General features: G+C 40.0%; 1 protein-coding gene across 5 annotated transcripts in view; it reads left to right on the top strand.

Moving 5' to 3' along the window:
* Hnrnpm (heterogeneous nuclear ribonucleoprotein M) overlaps positions 1 to 23066 on the top strand; it is a 51289-nt gene that overhangs the window by 22530 nt on the left and 5693 nt on the right. Inside the window, exons 3-14 of one of the 5 annotated variants that reach the window (XM_050131262.1) lie at positions 1802 to 1854; positions 2758 to 2765; positions 2854 to 2947; positions 5772 to 5810; positions 5928 to 5963; positions 6983 to 7136; positions 7778 to 7827; positions 8826 to 8886; positions 11428 to 11529; positions 12632 to 12676; positions 13099 to 13176; positions 22183 to 22236. In XM_050131262.1, coding sequence (XP_049987219.1) covers positions 1802 to 1854; positions 2758 to 2765; positions 2854 to 2947; positions 5772 to 5810; positions 5928 to 5963; positions 6983 to 7136; positions 7778 to 7827; positions 8826 to 8886; positions 11428 to 11529; positions 12632 to 12676; positions 13099 to 13176; positions 22183 to 22236 — 774 coding nt within the window. Of the gene's footprint in view, positions 1 to 1801; positions 1855 to 2609; positions 2766 to 2853; positions 2948 to 5771; positions 5964 to 6982; positions 7137 to 7777; positions 7828 to 8825; positions 8887 to 11427; positions 11530 to 12631; positions 12677 to 13098; positions 13177 to 22182; positions 22237 to 23066 lie in introns of those variants that run through there. The other 4 variants (XM_050131261.1, XM_050131260.1, XM_050131259.1 and 1 more) reach the window with 4 other exon arrangements.

The following is a 23066-nucleotide window of genomic DNA, read 5'->3' as shown; positions in this document are numbered from 1 at the left end:
TTGTTGTTTTCTAGATTGCAATAACATTGTTTTGATTTAAGTGTCTTATGGACACAAGCTAGAAATTTCAAATGCAAAAGCCCTTGGATTCTGACAAACTTAAAAGTTGTCTTGAGGTTGATATTGTGGTTCTTTTATTTAAGGTTATTGGGCAGTAGTTGTAGCTGGAAGGAGATAAAACTTGCGATTTCTTTACTGGTTTGACACTAGGCATTTTTTTTCATCAGAGGAGATAAGAGCTGTTGGTCCTTGAATGGCTGCTGTTGTTGAAATAACTGGCTTTTAATGTGGCTTCAGAAAGTGGTCATGGAGTTTTGGAACTGCTTTAACATTCGTGAGGGTAAAATAAAGCCAGCCGTCCATTGGCTGTGGTTTTTTTTTTTTTTTTTTTTTTTTTTTGTTATTAGGCTACACAGAATATGTACTCAGAGTCAACTGTAATGGTCCCTCCCATTTCCTTTTTCTTTCTTTGCACCGATTCTCCTTGTTTTGTGCAAAGTATGAGTTCTATAATATTTCAGGAAAGGAGAAGGAGGGTGAGGCTATAAAATAAACTTTGAGCATTTGGCCTTCAACCACTGTGCAACTCCATTAATAATACATTCTTAAAATGTTCATTTTATTTGTGAAATAATTTTGTTTTCCATTTGAATCTTTCTGTATTTATTCAAAAAATCCCAATTCTAATTCCTTTGAACAAAGGAGTTGTAAGTAGGGAGGACCTGTCGAGACCGTTAATGGGTTATATTTACCCTTATACTTTAATATCATAATCATCCTTCTAAGGAGTGATTGATTGCTAAGAAATCCTCTCCACCTCCTTTTTTAAACATTGGAAATGGGATTGAGAGGTTGTTTTCTACAAGTTAATGATCTGAGCCATCTTCAAGTTCAGCAGCCATTTGGTGGTTGTCTAGATGGATTCTAACATCTGGTTATGGTGGTCATGAATTGGCAATCCAAACCTTGAGGAAAATCTGCGGAAATTTTGGAAATCTTTGTTATTTTTCCCTTTGCATATAGCGTAGAATCATTGTACTCTCTTTAACTATCTTGTTGCCAGCTGAGCCCCAAACTTGAATTTGTACCCTCTTTATGGGGATTTTAGAAAATGTAAGAATAAGGCCTGATGCTATTCTGATTTATCGATTGTATAGTCAATATTTTTTCCAAACATTGGTTCCTTGTACTGTGTGCGGGATTCAGCTATAGAATTTGTGAGGCCTAGTACAAAAATGATGGTCCACTTGTTAACATTAGAAGTTTCAGTATGATGCTAAAAATCAGCACAGGGCTCTGTTACACAGTTTGCACACACAAAACTGGCCCTGAGGTTGTGTGTCTGTATGCCTTTTGGTTTATGTATAGGCACATTCCTGTATTTGTGGCATGTGAGGTCAGTTCAGTGACGTTGTGGTATATGTGGTGTTTATCTGACTTCACCATTAAGAGTAAAAATTCTTCCTTCCCCTGAAAGTAAGGCATGCAGAATTCTTTCCTGTAGATTTGGATTGCCTCTAGTCATGAGTGAGCGTTACAGATAGGGAAAGTGATAATGGAAATCTGTGGAAGTAGTGTGTTTGTGGTGGGAGGAAAACCAAGGACATATTGTTAATGAGTTTTCACCTATTTACTGCACACCTGTAATGCCTAGTTTGGTGGTTTAGAGAATATGGAGTGTTTCTGGGCTTTCTTATAAGGCAGAGGCTCCATACAAGGTTGCTGATGATTGTTCTAAATTCCCATTGTTTTCTTGGCTTTTCTCCCTTGGTTTATGTGTCGTCTGGAAACTGATTTGTAGTTGGTGAGGTAACATACGTGGAGCTCTTAATGGACGCTGAAGGAAAGTCAAGGGTAAGTGTCTGAGAGAATTTCTTCTGTGGATTTACTACATGACAAATGTAACTGTATGGTGGCGTGGACTCGAATGCAATCAGGAAGGCAGTGAGTGCTCATGTTATTGTAGCCATGTTTGATTTTTGCCAACATTTCAGTAGGGTGGGAGGGGGCTTGCAAATGGGAGTCCCGCTTTCCAAATGGCTGGCCAAAGAGCTTTCTGGTATTCTGTTTGGATGCCCAATTTGGATAACTGGGGACCAATAGCAGCATTGTCTCTTTGTTTAACAGGAGTTGGCTGTGTGTGAATTATGCATGGAATTTTAGCGGTGGTATAAGTAAAAGTGTGTTCTTGTCTAGAAAATGTTATTCTTGGTTGTTTGCTGATTTGAAAGTTGTGTGAACCAAAGATTCTGAAAAGTAGCCTTTGTGCCAGTAAATTGTAAACCACGCATTACAAACCTGAACGTTCAAAATTGGTCTAGTTTAATGAGAATATAAACTACTTTTTGTTGTGCAATAGAATGGCTTAGAATAATCAAAAGGACGAGCTTAGTTTATGGAAAGGATGGATTTAGTAGGAGTATGGTAAGGATTGATTGAGTACAGAGGGAAGCAGATCGAAAGTTTGTGTGCTTTCTTGGAGAACCTGATTTAGGTCTGCTTATAACTTTTAACAGTGTAGTGCTGGTAATATGTAGGAAAAGGAGATTAAGGAGCCCCCAGTTTTTTACAAGGAAGGCTAGGTCATGCACTTCTGTCAGCTTCCCCTTAGAAGGATTAATTTTTTTAAAATCCTGGCTTTTGTTACATAAATCATATCTTTAATTTGTTACTAACTGTCATTGATATTTACTGTTTTGCTTTTTTTTTCTTTTTCTCTCCCTTGCTCTTCTGACTGGTCTGTGGCCTCTTTCAAAGGGATGCGCGTAAGTATTACCTACTTACACTTAGTGGGATTTGAATTCTCCAAGTTGTAGGACTGGTTTTATGTATTTACTTTTGACTCTTTTATAGTGTTGTTGAATTCAAGATGGAAGAGAGCATGAAAAAAGCTGCTGAAGTTTTAAACAAGCATAGTCTGAGTGGAAGACCACTGAAAGTCAAAGAAGTGAGCTCTTTTTTTTTTTTTCCTCCCCTTGGTGTTGGTGATGGAACCCAGGGTCTTGTACATACTAAGAAAACAGTCTGCCACTGAATTACATTCCCAGCTCAAAAGTAAGGTATAATGGTTTGGTGAAGATAAGAATGGTCCGTGACTAAAATTTATTGAGTAGACCAACCTATTATTTTTTTTTTTAAAGTATTTATTTTTCATACAGTATTCTGTCTGTGTGTATGCCTGCAGGCCAGCAGAGGGCATCAGACCTCATTACAGATGGTTGTGAGCCACCATGTGGTTGCTGGGAATTGAACTCAGGCAATGCTCTTAACCTCTGAGCCATCTCTCCAGCCCCCTTCTTTGTTCTTTTTAAGACAGGCCCTGTAGTCAAGACTGGCCTTGAGCTGATGATCTTCCTGCCTTTCCTAACTGCTGGGATAACAGCCACTTCTGCAGGAACTTTGTAACAGTGGTTGAGCAAATCCTGAGTAACCTAAATGACCACTCTTCGATCCTTGTTGTCTCAGGAATACATATTCTGCGCCTCTGGTTTTTAGTATTGGAATTTTGTAAGAGTCTGAATGCTATTCTTGGCCTATCTTTTGTTTTTGTCATTGATGTTGTTTTTTGAGACAGTGTTGCTATAAAGCTTTGGTTGGTCTCAAGCTTGATCCTTCTGTCTCAGCCTCCTAAGTGCAGTGATTGTAGTGATATGTCACAGTACACCTGCCTCTTTACTTTTGTGTGTTTATATATACCTATGTGTACACAGTATGCACAGGTGTTAATGCTAGTGGTGTATGTTAGGTGTCTTCCTCTATCACTTTTGATGTTAGCTTTTGAGATAGGTGTTCTCACTGAAACTGGGGGCAGTAGACTCCAGAGATTTTCCTGTTCATCATTCCCTTCAGCACTGAGATTACAAGCATGTCCCAGTACCCCAGCCTTTATGTGAGGATCTGAACTCAGGTACTAAGGCTTGCTCACTTTGCCCACTGAGTCATTTCTCTCTATTCCTTTTTCAGTTTTGTTTATTTTTATTTTATTTTTGTTACGTGCATTGGTATTTTGCCATGGGTGCTGGGAATTGAACCCAGGTCCTCTGGAAGAGCAGTCAGTGCTCTTAGACATGAGCCATCTCTCCACTCCCCTTTGAATTTTGTAAAATTAATTTATTGCTCATCTCTGTCAAATCCAAACCAAGTTTCTTTTGTTGTTTTTTGCTTGTTTGTTGGTGCCAAAGATTGAACCCAGGGCTTTTTGCATACTAGGCAAGCATTCTGTCACTCAACTGTGTTTCTTGACCTCCAGCACTTTTTTATTCTCTAGGAGAATGTTGTTTTGTTAATATTACTGCCAATATTATTTACCTCCTTGACTCTGTGTGTGTTGGGCTAGGGAGTGATTTTAGGTGTCTGAGAAGATTTCTTTGCTGTGTAGTCCAGGCTAGCTTATCACTCAGAATCATCCTTACCTACCTGAGTGCTGAAATTAAAGGCAGGTGTCACCCTTCTTGACCTTCTTTTTGGAAGGAAGACAGCTTACTTGGGACTTACAGGAAAGCATGGTAGGGTATAAGTCATTTCTTATGTGTTGCTGCTAAATTGATGAGGCTGGGTTAGGAATTATGGGAAGATGGTTCAGTCATCTTTCCATAATTCCTAACTGCTGCTTTTCCAGAGAGGGTCTGTGTTTGATTCCCAGCACCCAAGTGCAGATGCTCATAACCACCTGTGTAACTCCAGTTCCAAGGAATCTGATGCCTCTTCTGGCCTCTCTTGGCATATCCATACACATGTGCCATACACCGCTATAAGGACACAGACACAAGAAGATAATCATGCCAGCATCAGATTTCCATAATTTGTTTATGTAGCAATACACTGCATTGACTATACTTCAGTGCCAGCACCTGGCGTCCTTGAGGAGTTTTTGGGAAACCTGGGGTTATAGAACTGTTATTTTAAACTTTTTGAAAAATTATTGTTGAGTTTTGCACAAATTACACGTAAGACTCACCCATGCCATGGCTGAAGATCTTGTTTCAGTCTAGAATTTTCAACTCAGGTCAGCCTTCCATTCCTTTTCATTTTAGTTAAATTGAAGATTGTTTCCCGCTTTTGGTTTTTAGGTTCTTTGTTTCTTATCTGTTGCTCTTCCTAGAATGCTTCTAGTTGTTGTGGTTCATTTCATCTTGTTAATAATTTAAGAAGTACCTTTCAAACGTCTGTTGGTCGCCACAGTTTATTTTGTTTGCTTGTTTTGTTTTTATTCAGTGTTGAAAATGGAAGTGCCTGGTACACTTGCTCTGCGACTACTGTTGTATCCTCAGGCTTAGAAGAAAGAGTGGACAATAACAGAGTCCCATTTGGAGTTTTTTACTTTTTTTTTTTTTTTTTTTCTGGTTTTCTGAGACAGTGGAGCAAGTCCTGGAACTAGACCAGGCTGACCTTGAACTCACAGCTATCCGCCTACTTCTGCCTCCCAAGTGGTGGGATTAAAGGCATACCTTTTTATTTTGAGACAAGGATTCACTTAGCTCCCTGGGCTGGCTTTGAATTGGATCTGTAGCTCAAGCAGGCCTTGAACTGCTTTAGCAGTTCTGAGTGTTGAGGTTACAGACCTTTACCGTTGACACTACTATGTTTACTGAGAGCACTTTTAAATTTTTATTTTTTAAATTATTGATGCTGGGGATTGCCCTTGTGGATATTATGTAAACACTCTTATCGCTGAGCTGCACCCCAGTAGTGGTGAAGGCAGCAGTTCCCACTAATCCCTGCAAGTCTACTTCTAACCTACTTCTGGCTGTAACACTTTGTGCTTCTTTCAGGATCCTGATGGTGAACATGCAAGGAGAGCAATGCAAAAGGTGATGGCTACGACTGGTGGGATGGGTATGGGACCAGGTGGCCCAGGAATGATTAATATCCCACCCAGTATCCTAAATAATCCTAACATCCCAAATGAGATTATCCATGCATTACAGGCTGGAAGACTTGGAAGTACAGTATTTGTAGCAAATGTAAGTAAATGGGAACAGTCTCTAAAATAGAAAAACGGGGGATGGAAACATGAAAACAGTGCATGTAGGGGAAAATTAAATTAAAACAGAAAAATAGACTGATCTTGTCACTTTTAAACAAGTAATTTAAAGTAGGCTTAAGATAGCTTGTTTTTATTTTAAAGAAGACCTTTGTGTTGGGCTTTGTTCTCTTGTGACCATTGCATGTGTGACTTCAGGATTGACCTCGGTCCTTCTGGGGACTTGTTTACTGAAGTTTTCAGATGTTTACTAAAGCATTAGCTGGGTTTGTATCCTTATTGGGGTTTATTTACTGTAGTTTTTGGTACAGGACAAGAGTGGACAGAAACAGTATATTTACAACTGTTTTGTCTGGAGTAAATGATGATATCTTTATCTAATGCAAGGACAGATAGGTTTAGAACAAAGTGGGTTCAGGACTGTTGCTAAGACAAAGTGGGGGTGACTTCTTTTATTCTTTCATTCATTTACTCTCTTTTTTTTTTTTTTGGAGACAGAGCTTTGGATTCTGTTCTGGAGCTTACTTTGTAGATCAGGCTGGCCTCAAACTCAGATCCACCTGCTTCTGCCTCTGCCTCCTGAGTGCTGGGATTAAAGGTGTACACCACCACTGCCCGGCTTCTTTCTTTCATTCATTCATTTCGGTTTTTAGAGACAGGGTTTCTCTGAATAGCCCTGGCTGTTCTGGAACTCACCCGGTAGATAGACAGGCTGGCACCTGCTTTTGCCTCCTCCTGAGTGCTGCGATTAAAAATGTGTGCCACCCACCTCCTAGATTTTTTTTTTTTTTAAGGTATGGTGGGCAAAGCGTTAGTTCAGTAAGTGAAGAGAGTGAAGAAGAGAAAAGGTCAAACTCTGCAATCATACTTGAAAAATTCTACTAAAGTTGATTTTCTTGTGAAGTCAGTCAAAGCAAGTCTTGTTAATAAGGTAAAAATGTCTTTTTTTTCCCCCCCAAGAGGTTTACCTTGAGATTTTTATCCTCTTCTTTCACCTAGCTGGATTATAAAGTTGGCTGGAAGAAACTGAAGGAAGTATTTAGTATGGCTGGTGTGGTGGTCCGAGCAGACATTCTAGAAGATAAAGATGGAAAAAGTCGTGGAATAGGCACTGTGACTTTTGAACAATCCATTGAAGCTGTGCAAGCTATATGTATCCTTCTGTGGGCGTTAAACTCGTGGCTTATAGTGGCCACAGCACTGTTAGGCATTAATAGTCCTAAGTGTATTATAATATAAGGTAGAAATGTCTATTTTCTCTATGACTGGAGTGAATAAATTACAAAATCTGAAAATTTCTAGAGTATAACACAGATGGTTAGAGGCACCTGCTGTGAATGGTATTTTCTGGTGTTTTCAGAGTAGTTGGATCACTTATGAGAACTAGGGCCTTTAATATATTTATCATACCCTTATGGACTCTGTCTCTTGTGAGTAGACATGATCTGAAGAAGCCCCTGTCTCCTTGCCTTAAGCTTGCCCTGGGGTTATATCTTTTTAAAATCACATGACTCCAGGAATTAAACTCGGGAGGCCATTCTTGGTCTTACCCAGAAAACATAATACTTCAGAAATGGTAGGACTCTGGGCATTGAACATATAGAAGATTGCTGTAACTACTTACCAGAAAGATTTTGTAGTGTAAGATCATGAATAAAGCTTCACACCTTAAGAGTTCAAGTTCACTGGGAGGAATTCACTGGGAGGACTGGTAGTTACGGAATTACTCCCTTTTAATCATTTTATCTTGCATGCTTTAACAGCTGTTAGAAATAGCCTTAATTGTATTACCAGCTATGTTTAATGGCCAGCTTCTGTTTGATAGGCCAATGCACGTCAAAATGGTGAGTTACTAGGATGACTTTTTTTGTAATGTTATAATTCTACTGTGCATCTAGCCCTTAAACTAAACCCTCGTGTCATTGTTTAGTAGGCTGCAGAGTTATGAGCACCTTTGCTCATTTATCTGTAGACGGTTAAATGCTGTGTTCAGGAAGACTGTTGAGTATTCTGCTTGAACAAGTGATCATTTACAAAGAATCTTTTGCATATAGCTCCAGTTTTTAAAGTATTACATGCAGTGTTTCGTTAATACATCTCTAGTGACCAAGTATTTGATTCAGACATCCTTTAAAGCTCTATTGGAATTGAGTTTTAGTAAACAATAGACTGCTATTGCATTGCCAAAGATAATGATTAATAGAAACAGTACTGGAAATGTTGATGGCAGTCTGGGTAGGATTCAGATTCAGGAATAAGATATAAGGAGCTATAAATTTTTGTTGTTTCAAACAGTTTAATTCTTTGAATAGCTAGTAAATTTATAGTCCTCAGCAGGAAAATAGTTTGAGCCTCACTGTCCCACCCACCCAATAATACAAATGTGTTTTTATCCTGCTAATTGGCATGGAAGATTAAAAAAAAACAATGCTCCCATATATCTCTTTGTGTTTTTGATATACTTATTCTGTGCCATAGTTTATTAACTGGTTGTCTAGTTTCTTTAAATTTTTTCTTTTTCCCTAGTGATAGGGATTGACACTTGTACTTAGTGTCATCATACCTTCTGGGCTATATCTCTAAACTTGACTCTCTACTTTTATTGTTTGTATTTTTACTTGTTTTTGTGACAATTTCCTGTAATTCAGACTGGCCAGGAACTTACCCTCTGTCCAAAGCTGGTCTCAAATTCCTGATTCTTTCTTCTTAAGCCTCTCAAATCCTAGGATTCCAAATGTGCGGCACAGCACCTGGTTTCTGGCCGGTTATTGGTAATTGCTTCCATCTTTTGCTGGTGCTGGTACTGCAGTAGATGTTGAGATCTTTTTCTTTTTCCCTTCAGGATGAGAGGGCCTTACCAAAGGGAGATTTTTTCCCTCCTGAACGACCACAGCAACTTCCCCGTAAGTATTAGAGTTATACTAAACAGAAAATGGTTAGTTATGTTTATGCTTGTGGAAGGTTAGCCTGGGGATTCTCTTGATCGGTATGTTAGTCCAGTCACCCACCCCCACCTCACACAGGGTTGTACTATATATAAAACCCTTGTTAGCCATAAGTCTGTTTGTCTTTGCTTCCCAAGTGTTGGGATTTGTGGTGTGCACTGCCATGCATGTTTTGACCAGTCTTTTCTATAGATTTTCTATAGATTTACATGAGTAGAGAAGTCCACAAGTTTTGGATACTGGTGCTGGCTCAGAGGGTAAAGGCATCTGAATCAAAGCCTGATGACTTGAGTTCAATCCCTGGTACCCACATGGTGGAGGAAGAGGACCTACAAGTTGTCCTCTGCCCTTTGCTTGTGCACCAAGACATGCGTGCTCTCTGTCTGTAGTGGTCTGAATGACCCTCACTGGCTTATATATTTGAATGTTTGGTTCTCAGTTAGTAGTCTTGTATGGGAAGGATTAGGTGGTGTGGCCTTTTGGAGGTGGTATGTCACTGACTTTAAGATTTCAGGGGCCCACAACATTCCTAGTTAGCTCTACTTGTAGAGATGTGAACTTTTATTAACTACTTCTTTAGCACCATGTCTTCCTTTCTGCTGCCACACTCCTTGCTGTAATTGTCATGAAGTCTTAATCCCCTGGAATCATGAGCCCCCAAATTAAATACTTTCTTGTATAGGTTGTCTTGGTCCCTGTGTCTTATTATGGGAATAGAAAAAGTAGCTAAGTTATTCTTATATCTCACATACAATTCTGTCTGTCTGTCTATCTATCTATCTAATTTATGCGAAGGGCTCTTAGATTACACTGTGGCAAGGCAGGCTGCGCAGATGTAAGGAGCAAAATTAGGCACTTTGAAAGTGTCTTGGGGTGGTTGAGCAAACATATTACAAAGGTAATGAATGCCAAGTTGCCCTGGATTTTGCTGTACAGTCTAGCAGGTCCCCTTTCAGGTATGTTCCAAGGGTGAAAACTGTTATATCCACACGAAGAAATGATACATAAATGCTTAGAGTAGCATGACTCATTAGTCAAAAAGTCAAGCCAGGCTTGATGGTACACACCATTATGACACTCTGAAGCAAGTGAATAATTAGTTCAAAGCCTGCATAGATATACAATAGGTAGATCCTGTTTCAAAATGGGAGGTGGATATTGGAAGGTGATCCATTAGCTTATGAATAGATAAATAAAGTCTGTCAGATTCTATTGATGTAAGAGTACTTAGTCAAAAAAGAAAAAGGAAGAAGGAAATGCAGACATGATTCTGACTGCAGGCAATGCCCAGAACAGGTGTATCTAAAAGGCAGCAAATAGTTCAGCGCTACCAGGGATGAAGGTTTTTTGGATTAAAAAAAAAAATCAATGAAATTGCGATGATTGCTGGCTTGAAAGAGGCCTGTGGCTTTAAGAGGAAATTAGAACTTCAGGTGTATTGCTCAGTGGTCAGGTGCTTGGCTAGGGCTTCAAATTGCCCAGCACCCAAAAAGGATCAGGGAGATGAAGATGGCTTGTCTGTTGAAAGGACCATATTTCTTTAGCAGTGCCTACAAACATGTTTGCTGTGACTGTTGATGCTTGTTCTAGAGATAATGGAGCACTGTCCCCAGGAGCCCATTATCCTGGTTCTTGGTCTCTTGGCGTGCTTCAAGGGTTGACCTTAGAGCTTTGAGTGCTCTGGAGTAGTAAGCCTTGGTGACTTCTTCGAGCTGTTGCCATGCAATTAAAAAACCTAGTTGTTAGCCAGATTAAATGCCTAGAGCCTGTTGTGGATTTTGTTGTTACCTCTATTTTAAAGTGCCAGACTTCAGATACCAGTCTGTATTCTTGTGTTCCTGTTTGAGTTTGTGGCACATAGCAGTGAAGATACACTGGGTGTCAGGTTAGTATTTCTTGAGGTAGTGGCACACATCTGTGAGGGGTGAGGGAGAAAGGTTAGATCTCTTTAGAAAAAAATAGGCTGGGGAGGGTCAGATGTTCTACATAGCTTTAATCCCAGTATTTAGAAAATAGAGACTTGTGGATCTTTGTTAGCTTGAGGCCATTACAGGGCAATATAGTGGGCTATATAAATTTTTATATATTTATTTAATGCACTTATTTATTTTCTGCATGTGTGTGCATTTGCGTGGACTTGTAGGTCAGAGGACAAGTTGTAGGTACCAGCTTCTCCATCACATAGGTTCTGGAAGTCAGACTTGGGAGTGAGTGCCTTTACCCCTAAGCCACTTTGCCAGGATGTGATATGACTTGTTGGCTGCCCTTATTGTTTAAGTACCTATTACATACTCTGGTCTGACTGTGTGTAAAAAGGTACACCTTCATAAAGAGGTGTATAGGTGTTGAAGTCAAGTTAGACTCTGGGCTTGCTTGATCTAGGGGTGAAGCATGGCAGCCAGAACATCGCGGTTATCTTGCCTCTGGGCGGTGGGGGGGGGGGGTCACCATACTTTGAAAAGGGGAATCCATACTCCTGACTTTCTCTGCTTCTTCCAGATGGACTTGGTGGTATTGGCATGGGGTTAGGACCTGGAGGGCAGCCGATTGATGCCAACCACCTGAACAAAGGAATTGGAATGGGAAATCTAGGGCCCGCAGGTGAGAATTGTAGTGTACCTGTGCTGGGGATAACTGGGGAAATTCAATGTATTAAAGTCCACTGTTTGGGTAGTGGAATCTGGAGGTTTTTCAAAGAGGATAAATGCTGTTGGGGCAAAATCTCAGCCTCCTGTTTACAAAAGCAGTGTCTCTTCATCTTAGCCTCATGATAACTTTTGAGCAGAGATGGGTCATTCAGTAAAAGGAGGCAAGATAGAGAGTTGGTCTCAACCAAGGTCACACTGAGTAACAATGCAGGCTGCTGGCTGCAGGACCACAATTGCCATTGGCACCCTAAGTCTGTCAAGAAGACCATTTTGCCCCTGAGGTTGACATGGCTTTTTCTAGAATTGTGGGCCCTGATAGAGTAAACGGAGTTTGAAAAACTTATATGTATGACAAAACTCATGGGTCACAGGAAAAGAAGGCCAATATCTTTGTTCAGGAAGATGAAGAAAACCTAATGAGTGAAAGCTTAGCTGTGTTCACTTTTAAGTTTGTATGTAATATATATCTATGCTATTAAAGCGTATTTGATTCTTTTGTTGGATCTAGACTTGGGCCGTTTTAGAGTCGTTTGAAGTGGTGATGTCAATGCTCCTCTGCCTCATCACTGTCTGTTTAGCATATTCCTGGTCTCATGGCTCTACCCTTCCTAGCACACCCTTTCTGATTGAGAATATGGGAATGAGCTTTTTGTTTTAGAAGCTACATTACTGTTGTTGTTACTATTATTATTTAAATTTTGCTTTTAATGAGGGTTTATTAAACATCTATTTCTGTTCGATAACATTCTTAAAAGTGAATGTTTACATACTTTGTGCTTGATCATTATATTTTATATTTAATGGTGTCCGGCTTGGTCACTTAATAAGACTACATGGACTGTTATTTTAATCCACGTTTAAACTTAGTTTGTTTAAAGTTTTTTTCTTGAAATAATGATACTTACAGTTGAAGTGGTGGCCACCCCACCTTTAATGAAATATAATAACATCAGAGAGTTTTGTATGCATTTATTGGTTTGGTATTTTATGCTTTTAAAGCTTAAATATTACTATTTTGACATAAATTTTGTTTGCATTGACTTTCTCTTTTAAAGGAATGGGAATGGAAGGCATAGGATTTGGAATAAATAAAATTGGAGGTAAGATTTAAAATGAAATACATGTATAATTATTTTTATTTTGTTTTCTCATTTTCCTGCCTTCGAAGCTCTGCATGACATTCTTCCTTTGGTTTTTAGAAGTTTGAGTCTAGGAATTACTTGTTTTATTTGTCCATTATTCATTCCAAAGGGTGTTGGCTTTGGTTCTGGCTTTCTTACTAGCTAGTTCTGTGGCCTTGGGCAAATGGTTCCATCTCTGGACTCCTTTTTGCTTATTCACTGAGGGGTTGGTTCAAGCCACCTTTTAAAAAAGGGAACCAACTCTTTCCCCCCCTCCCCCGAAAGCTCTAAAGTTTGGTAAGCTTTTGACATAAATGCCAAAAATGAACCATAAAAACTCTTTTCCTTGCCTAATGAATGTGAGTAGGCTTATTGGGATGACATTAAATAACTTCTTACAGGCATGGAAGGACCCTTTGGTGGTGGTATGGAAAACATGGGGCGATTTGGATCTGGGATGAACATGGGCCGAATAAATGGTAAGAATAACATTTCCTCTAGCTGTGTCTTATCTATTCTTTGTAGCTAAGGGCTTCTTGCTGTCCTTTAGACTATAAACCTGCTGTGTATAATTCCCATGTTTTTTTTCCCACTTAATCACATACTTTTTTTAAAAAATATTTATTTATTTATTTTGTATACAATATTCTGTCTGTGTGTCTGCCTGCAGGCCAGAAGAGGGCACCAGACCTCATTACAGATGGTTGTGAGCCACCATGTGATTGCTGGGAATTGAATTCAGTACCTCTGGGTGAGGAGCCAGTGCTCTTAACCACTGAACCTCCAGCCCCTGGTGTTTTAAAGGATGCTTTCCAAAATGCCCTTGACTTGGAATGCTGAACATGTTCTTTCTTGATCTCTTTTGCTGATGACTCTCAAGTTGTGGACAGAATCATTTATAAACTCTAGTTATGTAACACATCTTAATATCCCTTAAAACCTTGTAATGAATATAACTCTAGTGTTAGAATATTAACGGTGTGTTGATATCGCCTTGCTATCCTTGTTTGGTTTATGTAATGTTATGTTCATGATTCAACCATGGACCTCTCCCCAAGTTTATTCTTTCATAGAGGGTCACAGTATCTCCTAGACATAAATGTTCCTGAGGTCAGAGAAGCAGAGACATAGCAGGAGTGGGTAAATGTATGCTTGACCTGGTCCACTGAGGACTCTTCCACCCCATAATTGCTAGTAGTGTACTCTTAACATTTCTGTGGACAAGACAAACTCCTCCCAGTCAGTGTATCAGGGTATCACACTTGATTGCCTCTGTTGTTGGAGAATTTGATTTCTTAATGACACTAGTTACAAGGGAGTGGCACCTACCTTCATCCGTTCTAAACACAACTTTAACCTGCTCTTGGGGGTTGTTGTTTGCTCAGTTGATAAGATCTAGGTCATATTTTGCTAAGTAGAGAAGAGGTTCAGAAATCCTTAGTTAACTTTAGAACACCAAGGCCACACGATGCTGACCACATCAACTTGCTAACTTTTTTACTTGGCCTTCTGTAGACATGACCTTATATAGACAGTTCTGACCTATTGCTTGATCATAATGGTTGGTAGAATCTTTGTTGTTCTTTTCTAATCAGTGGGAATTTTAGTTGCCTAAGAGTTACTGATGAAGTCACATTAGTTGCAACAAGACCTCAGATACCTACTATACAGTTGCGTTTGAACAGTGTAGGAATGGATCCTTGGCTCTACTTGAATTAATGAGATCCCATTATTTGAGAAGACAAAAGCTTGTCCAGAATGCATTAGGCCAATATTTTGAGTATGGTGGAGCCACAAGGCATGCGGTGATAAAGAAATCTCACTACAGGTGTTTCCAAATCTTGGAACAGCTGCTTATATTGGGCGAAGTGGTTCATTCTAATATACTCAGAAAGATTTAAAGCACCTGACTTAATTGCTCAGGCAACCATAATATGTCTGATTTAGATGGCTTCCGCACATAAACTAAGATCAGAAGGTCTTGGTGCCAGTATGATGGTCCAAAAAGCACCCAGTATCCTCCCTACACTTAACGCATTAACCAACACATATATTTTAAAAACAAAGAACAACCAGTGTTGCTATGTTCAGTCCTTCTAAGACTCACATGAGTAGGTATTGTTATTCTCATTTTGTCAGAAACTGGGGCACAGAGAGTAATGTGCCTAAACTCATGTGGCCAGTAAATAGGGATACTATGATGTGGATTCAGCCTGTCTTTAGCCTCTTCCTCATGCCTCCATCCTGCCTTTTAGAATTGCCTCCAGCACAGTGGCAGTCTCATGCTGAGAAACTGGATGTCTTTGCTTTTGAAAATCCTCTGTATGCCAGTGGAAGTTTGATTTCTAATTGCTAGAATGCTGCCGCTACTATTGATAAAGTTTTCCTGGAATGAGAATAATTAAGAATTTATGCTTACATGTTTCTTTATGGTCTGTAGAAAAGTGTCCAAGTAGTGTGGGGGAGACTTGGAACATCTTGTAAGGTGTTTTTGAGGAGCACACTGTCTGGTTTCCAGAGAACACAGTTATATGTGGCTTTTGTTACCTTTTCTCTGGTACCTAACATACATAGATGGTGGTGAAGAGATGTAGGATGGCTACACTGTCAGTGATGCAGAGACAGGTTTATGTTTTCAGTGTGCACCCATACTTGTGTGTGTTGAATAAAAAGTGAAAGAAAAGTCTGTCTGGCTTGATATAATGTTGACTCAGATAAGTCATTAGGAAGGATATGTGATTGTTGTTCTAACTGGGGTGTGGTGTACCTTTGGAGTAGATAAAAATGAATGGGGTGGGCCTTGAAGCCTTGCTGAGGTGGTAATAAAGGCTTTGGGAAAGTAAGAGGTTTAGTCCAGCAATTAAGATTTAAGGTGCTGGAGAAATACAATCTGTTCTTACTTGTTCTTAGATGCAGGTATTTGTTGTATCTCCCTATTTGTCCATTCAACAAAGAACAGAAACTTCCACAGGCAGCATCTAGGTTCTGAGATTTAGACAAACCAAGCTCTGGAGCCATTGAGTTTAGATAAAATGTTTTAAAAGGGGGAAGAAAAGAAACTTAAAAAAAGAGATGTGGGCATTTTGATTTAATTGATAATCATTATTCAGCCCTTTTGGTCCCATGTACTGATTATTGACATTATCAGATAGATTCTCAGGCCAGTGAATCAGTCTATATAGATAAAGTTGTGGTAATGTTAGTGAGATAACAGAACAACATTTCATAATAAATTTCACTTTCATAAGTAAAATTGGGGCCATAAAAAGACCCTGTTAACACATGGATGATGAAGGCCTCTTCCTATGTATTAAGGCCTGCGTTAGACTTGACTTTCTTGCCTTCCATCTTCACACTCACATTGGACACGTTTGAAAAATGAGAAAGACTGATCTATGGGCTTTACCTGGGTTGGTTCAAGCTGTAGTTCCACCTATGCCCAGAGTCTTTATTAAATTGTTAACAGGTTGGTAAGATGGCTCCACAGGTAAAGGCATTTGCTTGCTGAGCGTAATAAACTGAGTTCCATTCTCAGAGTCCATGTGGTAGAAGAAGAAAACTGACTTCCACAAGTTGTTCTATGGTAACTTGCCCATGCACTCACACACAGTCTAAATAAGTAAATGTGAAAGTATACCTGAGCCTGCTCCATCTCTAGTTGTTTATTTCCTTGAAAAGATCAGGCTGCAGGCTGCTTGCAAGTGAACTTATACACTAAAAGGTACCTACTGCACAGCACCAATTTGCCTGGTGTTCCCAAGGGGGAAAGTAATGTTTTTATTTCCCCTCATGTGGGCTTAGAACCCAGTGCCTCATGTATGCCAGGCAAACTTAACATGGATTCATACTCCCCTATCCAATACTACTAGATTTTCTGACAGCCTATCAGTAGAGGAGGAAAGCAAAGTGGTAACACATTTGTATCTTGCATGAGAGAGATGGGCATATATGTATAGGAAAAAGGTAGGCAGTGATAGGAGTCACACAAAAGTTTTTGTTTTTAAGTTTATTTTGTGAAGGTGAGTATCTGTGTATGTGTGTACATTATATGTGTGGCTGGTGCCTTTGGAGGTCAGTAGAGAGTGTTGGATCTGCTGAAACTGGAACAGACAGTTGTAAGTCTATGCTGCTAGGAAGCGAACCCAACTCCTCTGCACTTAACCACTGGAGCCATCTCTCCAGCCAGCCCCATGAAAGACTATCTTGGGCAGGTATCCACTGTGGTTAGCCTTTCCCCCCCACAGCTTCTGCTTGTTTTAATACATTGTAAAGGATGACAGATAGCTCACAGCAGTATTAATAGTACTGTAAGGTCAAATGGGTAGAAGTTTGTATCCAGACACATTTCTCCATTTAGTTTGCCTTGGCCTTGTGCTTACCAGCATGTGACTTTGGCAGTTACTAAGGGATTTGAGCCTCGATTTCTTTATGTAGAGGAAGTGGCGGTTGCGAGTATTGGTGAGATAACAGCTTTTGGTTAATGTGTGTTAGTGCCTAGTAGATGGTACCGTCTGCTCTATATAAGAGACTTCTCTGTAGCCTGCCTTTGAGTTGGTAGTTTGTTGATGAGTGTACCCACTGTGTACTTGTGGCAGAAGTTGTAGGTTCGTCCTCAGAATAAGGTAGGTCATTTGTGTGCAGTGCCTCCCATCTTTAAGGACTAAGGGTGACTGGGCGGTTTCCTATAGAAGAGCTTTAGTCATTGACTTCATGTAACTTATTTGTCTGTAACTCTTAATATTTAAAGCATATGATGTTACTAGGAAGGTCTAGGGTGATATTTTTTTTCTACAGAGATGGAGTATGGTATATGTGAAAGAAACTTTACCAGAAATGAGACTGCCTTGGAGTTTTGGAGAACCCCTTAACAGGGGAAATGGATAAGAAGGTTCCATGTGCTCCATGTAGGCAGTGTCCACTTTTGGGCATACATGTAGGTTGTGGAGGCCCAGCTCATCCCAATATCATGGATTCTTTTCCCAGGCAAACTGCCAATTTTTGTGTCCAGTTGATATTAGTTGTGTTCTTAAAAGTGTTTAAAGACCCTAGGAAGATTGTCTTCAAATACCTAATTCAGGTAAACATCCCAGCTCTACAGGTTGTCTTTATTAATTGTAGTTTATGTATAGGTGTTTACCTGCATGTGCCACTTTCCTGGTACCTAAGGAGGCTAGAAGGCAGTGTCAGATCCCTTGGAACTTGAGTTACAGAGTGTGAGATGCCTTGTGGGTGCTGGGAATTGAACTCATGGACCTCTGGAAAAACAACCAGTGATCTTAACCACTGAGCCATCTCTTCATTCCATAAATGGTTTTCTTAAGTCTAACCTAACTTGGTTGCTAGTGAAGATAGATGCACGTATTAACTTTGACTTTATATATGTGAATCTGCAAGGGTGTGGGGGACTAGAGAGAGAAGAAAGGGGCTTTAAGGGATGTATATGAGAGTGAAAGGGTTTTAGCATCCTAGGGAGGGAGAGTTGAGGGAAAGGTCAAGCAAAACCTAGTAGGTATAAAAATGGTTAAGGAAATCCCTGCTTGGTTTGTTAATAAAGAATAAAATTAAAGGCATCTACATTTGAAAAAGGTGAAACGGTTTTACTTTTTCTTGGTTGTTCTGAGTATCTGACTAGGAAGATTACTTTTCTTATTGCTGCTGTTTCTATGTCTAGAATTGTCCTGTATTAAAGATATGTTTTAAAACACTGTCTTGGTACCATGTCTGTGACCAAAAGAAAACGACATGATGTTATTTTCAGAATCTTCCATCATTTTGCAGTTCTGTTGCCTGCCTCACCTATGTGACAAGCGTGTCAACCTTTCCTATCCTGAATTGGTCTGTGAGGTACTTCTCATGGCAACAGGAAATTTGTCCTGTCCTGACCTAGATGGAAACATTATCTGCAGGCCTTACTGCCCCTTGATAGCCCTGCTACTGTGCCTTTTTTTTTTTTTGACTGATAATATTTATTCTTTGAATTCTCTGTGCAACACAAAGGAATAGAACAGCCTATACCAAATAAAATAGTTAATTTGTATTTTCAGAGTAATAGCATTCATTGGTTTGGAGTTTGTTCTGGTTTCTTTGTGTTTTTTTTTTTTTTTATTGTTGTTCTTTTGTTCGTTTCTCTCACCTCCTGCACAGTCTCATGGCAGTAAGTAGATATTTCACTTTTTTGTGCAAGCAGCTGTTTTTCATGCTTCAAAAATGTTTCTGTGGCTGTTGACCTTGGGATAGGATGCACTTGAAGAGATGATAGCTATAAAAGGCCAGGAGAGTAGTCTAATGAGAAAGTGTGTGAGAGTATTGTTCCCAGGCCCTTCGGTAGCTTTATGAGCAGCACATGAAATATGCTAAGACCTAGAAAGGATTGTTGTGGACAGCCAGTGGATAAGCTGTGCCCAAAGCAACAGTGTGGGGAGACAGGGCAAAGGAACAATTGAAGCTGACAACTGGAGACCCAGAGCTTTGGCACAGGCAACTGCTGTGCCAGCAAACAGGGCAATTACATATATATTGGTTTGGAGAGAAGGCATAGGGAATAGTTAGTGAAGCACCCACTTACAGAATGACTGTAGAAAGAGTTTGAGTGTTTCAACTTCTTAAATATGTGGTTTAAGTGATGTAAAGCTCTCATAGGGAATAGGTTGATATATTAGGATTTTGGGCGCCATGGAAGAATGAACTGTGTACTTGCCAACAGGAACCACCTTGTCTCTCTGTACTTTCCCAACCTTCCTCTCACGCGTTTGGAATACAAGAAACAAACAGCGATGGGCTAGCTTTTCATTTGTGGTTACAGGGATAATGCTACAAGGTGTGTTTTGAGGTTAGTATGCTTAAGGACCAGAAAAGTTAAGTACATTTTCTCACATTGCAAAAGACGGGGGAAATGTAAGTTTTTTTCCTTTTCAAATATTTTCTTTTATTATATGATGTACAGGTTAAAATTGCCTACCTTGAAAAATACAGAAAGGGTAATAAAGTAGCTAACTTTCTCCTTGCCTGTTTTTATAGATATGCTTTATCAGATGTGAAAATGGCTATTTTTGCAAAACAATAAATAGAACACAACTGTGGAATGCAAGGACCAACCCAAAAGACCAGAAGCTTTGGCTTTATAAATATTTAGCCTTTTGTCTATTTGAATTAAAAAAAAAAACTTTCTTTTTAAATTTTTTTCAAGGCAGGGTTTCTCTTGTATAGTCCTGGAACTTGCTCTGTAGACCAGGTTGGCCTTGAACTTAATGAGATCCATCTGCCTTTAGAGTGGGACCAAAGGCACGTGCCACCACCACCTAGCCACATACCAGTTTCTAAGCCTACAAATCTCTGCTGTTTAAACAAAAACTGTCAAATTTTTAGTTTCCAGGAAGTTCCATCAGTTCTTGTCACACTTTGATGGAACAATAATAGTCATGATTATGATGGTGGTCAGTTCTATATCAGTAGCTCCATGGAAGCTAATTAAATGTGATCATTTCCCTAGATTTCCTTATGATCTGATGACCTCAGATCCACATACAAGGACAGTGAGCAAAACTTCTGTTGTTTTTGTTGTTGTTGTTGTTGTTTGTTTGTTTTTCGAGAGCTGGGATTAAAGGTGTGAGCCACGACCACCCAGCTGTCTTAGGCATTCTTAGTGTCAGTATTTTGCTGTGAACCCTACACATGTCCTGAAATGAGTCTCAGGTGTCTTATGTTGCAAAGTTGAACATTTCCAGATGAATACTAACCCTCAGTATAGATCTTACATTTTCTGTGCATTTTGTTGCCCATGAGGTAATGTTGGTTTCCAGTTGCAATGGGGAAATCATGTCTAACAACAATACTTATATATCCAATGTAATACAGATTATTCTTCACAAAAGCTTCTAACCATCTCCATCTGAGACACAGAGTGCCTAGAACACAACAGAAGCCATGACAGGATCTTGACTTGTTTTGAAGGCCATGTTCTTCCTGGTTTTGGACTACGATATTGGCAGAAGCACCTAACTTTTGGGGGGATGCTGTCTTGCCTTTTCTGGTAGACAGGCCTCTGCTTTATTCTTGCTATTCCAACACAGATGGACCAGTGTATAATGTCCTTGAATAACACAGCATCACAGGCTTTCCCTTCTGACTGAAGTTCACTTTTTGTTCCCAAAAGCAGTTCAGGAATATCTTCTGTCTACCAGGCACTGTGGACCTGGATTCACAGCTTAGGCACCCACAACATGCATGCTGTGGTTTTCCACATGTCTAGAAGGCTAATCATTCCACTTCTTCATCAGCAGTCAGGGTGGTGCACTCAAATAATCTTCTTCCAGTACCTTGCAAATACTGTCCATACTTTCGTGCATCCTGCAAAATGACCACAGTGACTTCCCTTACCTCTGCTCTTTTTGGTTTTTTGAGACAGGTTTTCTCTGCAGCTTTTGGAGTCTGTCCTGGAACTAGCTCTTCTAGACCAGGCTGGCCTCGAACTCACAGAGATCCGCCTGCCTCTGCCCTCCCGAGTGCTGGGATTAAAGGTCTGCGTCACCACTTCCCGGCACCTCTACTCTCTTATAAACACTACATAGTAGTAGGTGTTCCCCAACTAAAGGGAGATGGCAGAGTCTCTAGTGACAGTGGTCTTTAGGAGTGGCAGAGGTTACAGTGGGTAGGGGTTCCTTCTGTACCATCAGATGCCTACCTTTGGCGCAAGGATGCTCTTAAGATTATGCTATGGCCACACGCCCACAGAAAACGCATCTGCTTCTGCATTCCAGAAAGGTTATTCTGTGTCTCATTGCAAACCATTCTGACAGTTGGAAAGTCCTGTGATTGATGGTTAAGGACCTATTTTCTGCTCGTAGCTCTGTTCTCACATGATAGAAGCTAAAACTTTAATTTCTGAGGAGGATATTAGTGATAGTAGCAGACTTTAAGGAGGCTTGGGTGTTTTCTTGATGGGGCAGGGAAATAATTCTCCTGTGTCTTTGTCAGTATCACATTCTGCTTGCTCCTTGAGTACTGATGGTTCTCACTTCCTGGTTCTATACAACTACAGCTTCAGTTTATTTTGTGGTGCAGAGAAGGGTGAATCTGTGCAGGCAGGCTTCTGAGCAGAAGACATAGAAAGGCCTTGGTTTCCTACTCACTGGGAAAGCCTCAATACTAAGTGTCTAGAACACCTCTAGAAAATTGCTGCTGAGCAAGGGTTGGGGGCCCTCTTCTCCTGTCTTTGAGTTTAGCTCATTAATGCACACCACCTCTCTGCTGGACGAATTTGCAGGCATCCCTGCAAACTGGCCTGCCTCTGAAGCTATAAGGAGCCCTTGCATTGTGGCTTTCCTGTTTTCTGTAAACTGGTTTTGTTTATGTGTGTTTCTTAAACCCCTTTCCTTTTTCTTTAAAAAAGAATAAAAATAAAAAGCTATTTTGCTTCTAGAATATAATAGGAAGGTTTCTGTTACAGAAAAATTTGACTAATTATTTTTTCTTCCTGATTTCCTTAGAAATCCTAAGTAATGCACTGAAGAGAGGAGAGATCATTGCAAAGCAGGGAGGAGGTAGGAATCACTTAAGCTTGATATTCTGATTCTGTGTTGTTGTTGTTGTTATTGTTAGAACAGGCATTTAATGGGGACTCAACAGTAGTGTGGCAAAACATGGGCTCTGACACAGATTACCTAGGGTAGGAGCAATCGCTGCCTTCCATAGCTGTGTGGCTTGTGGTAAGTGATCTATGTTTGTAGTGCTCGACTTTAAAATGGGGGAATAATAGGTTTCACCTCAGAAGCTTGTAAAAGAGCCAGTGCATGTAAAAACTTTTAAAACTGAAAAGTGTACCACCTAATACATGATAAATGCTTGTTGAAACACATTTGTGTCATTAGAAAGAGTCAAGGAATGAATATCTATAGGACCAGTGTCCATTGATGAATATTGCAAATATTTTGGTATATGTTCTTACATGAGTTTTATGGGTACTTAGAATAAGTGTACCATTTTTTAAAAAAGATGTAAGTGTGTGTATATATAGGAATGTGCACATGAGTACAGGTGCCAGTAGACACTAGAGGCAGGGAACTGTAGGTGGTTGTGAGCTGTGTGGTGCTGGGAACTGAATGAACTCTGAGCTAGCTCTCCAGCCCTAACTGTACCTTTTAAGTCCCCCCTCCCCTTTTTTCCTCCAGCCTTCAAGTTTGGCCTTCCTTTGGCAGCCCACTTGCCAGGCATTTCTATGTGAGCTCTGCTTAGGTCTTTCCTGGTTTGCTTCTGTTGGCATGGAGCTGCCAGCATCATTGCTAGCCCTGATATGTCAAGCTAGAACCTGTTTTCCTCTTGCAATGTGGAAAAGTTACTTTCTGAGCTATTTCTATTGTGAAACACTAACATT

The sequence above is a fragment of the Alexandromys fortis genome, unplaced genomic scaffold (genome assembly GCF_014885135.2).
Source record: "Alexandromys fortis isolate MF-2015 unplaced genomic scaffold, M_Fortis_MF-2015_v1.1 scaffold_364, whole genome shotgun sequence".
In the NCBI taxonomy this organism is placed as follows: domain Eukaryota; kingdom Metazoa; phylum Chordata; class Mammalia; order Rodentia; family Cricetidae; genus Alexandromys; species Alexandromys fortis.
This window is presented reverse-complemented; position numbering and strand designations above follow the sequence as displayed.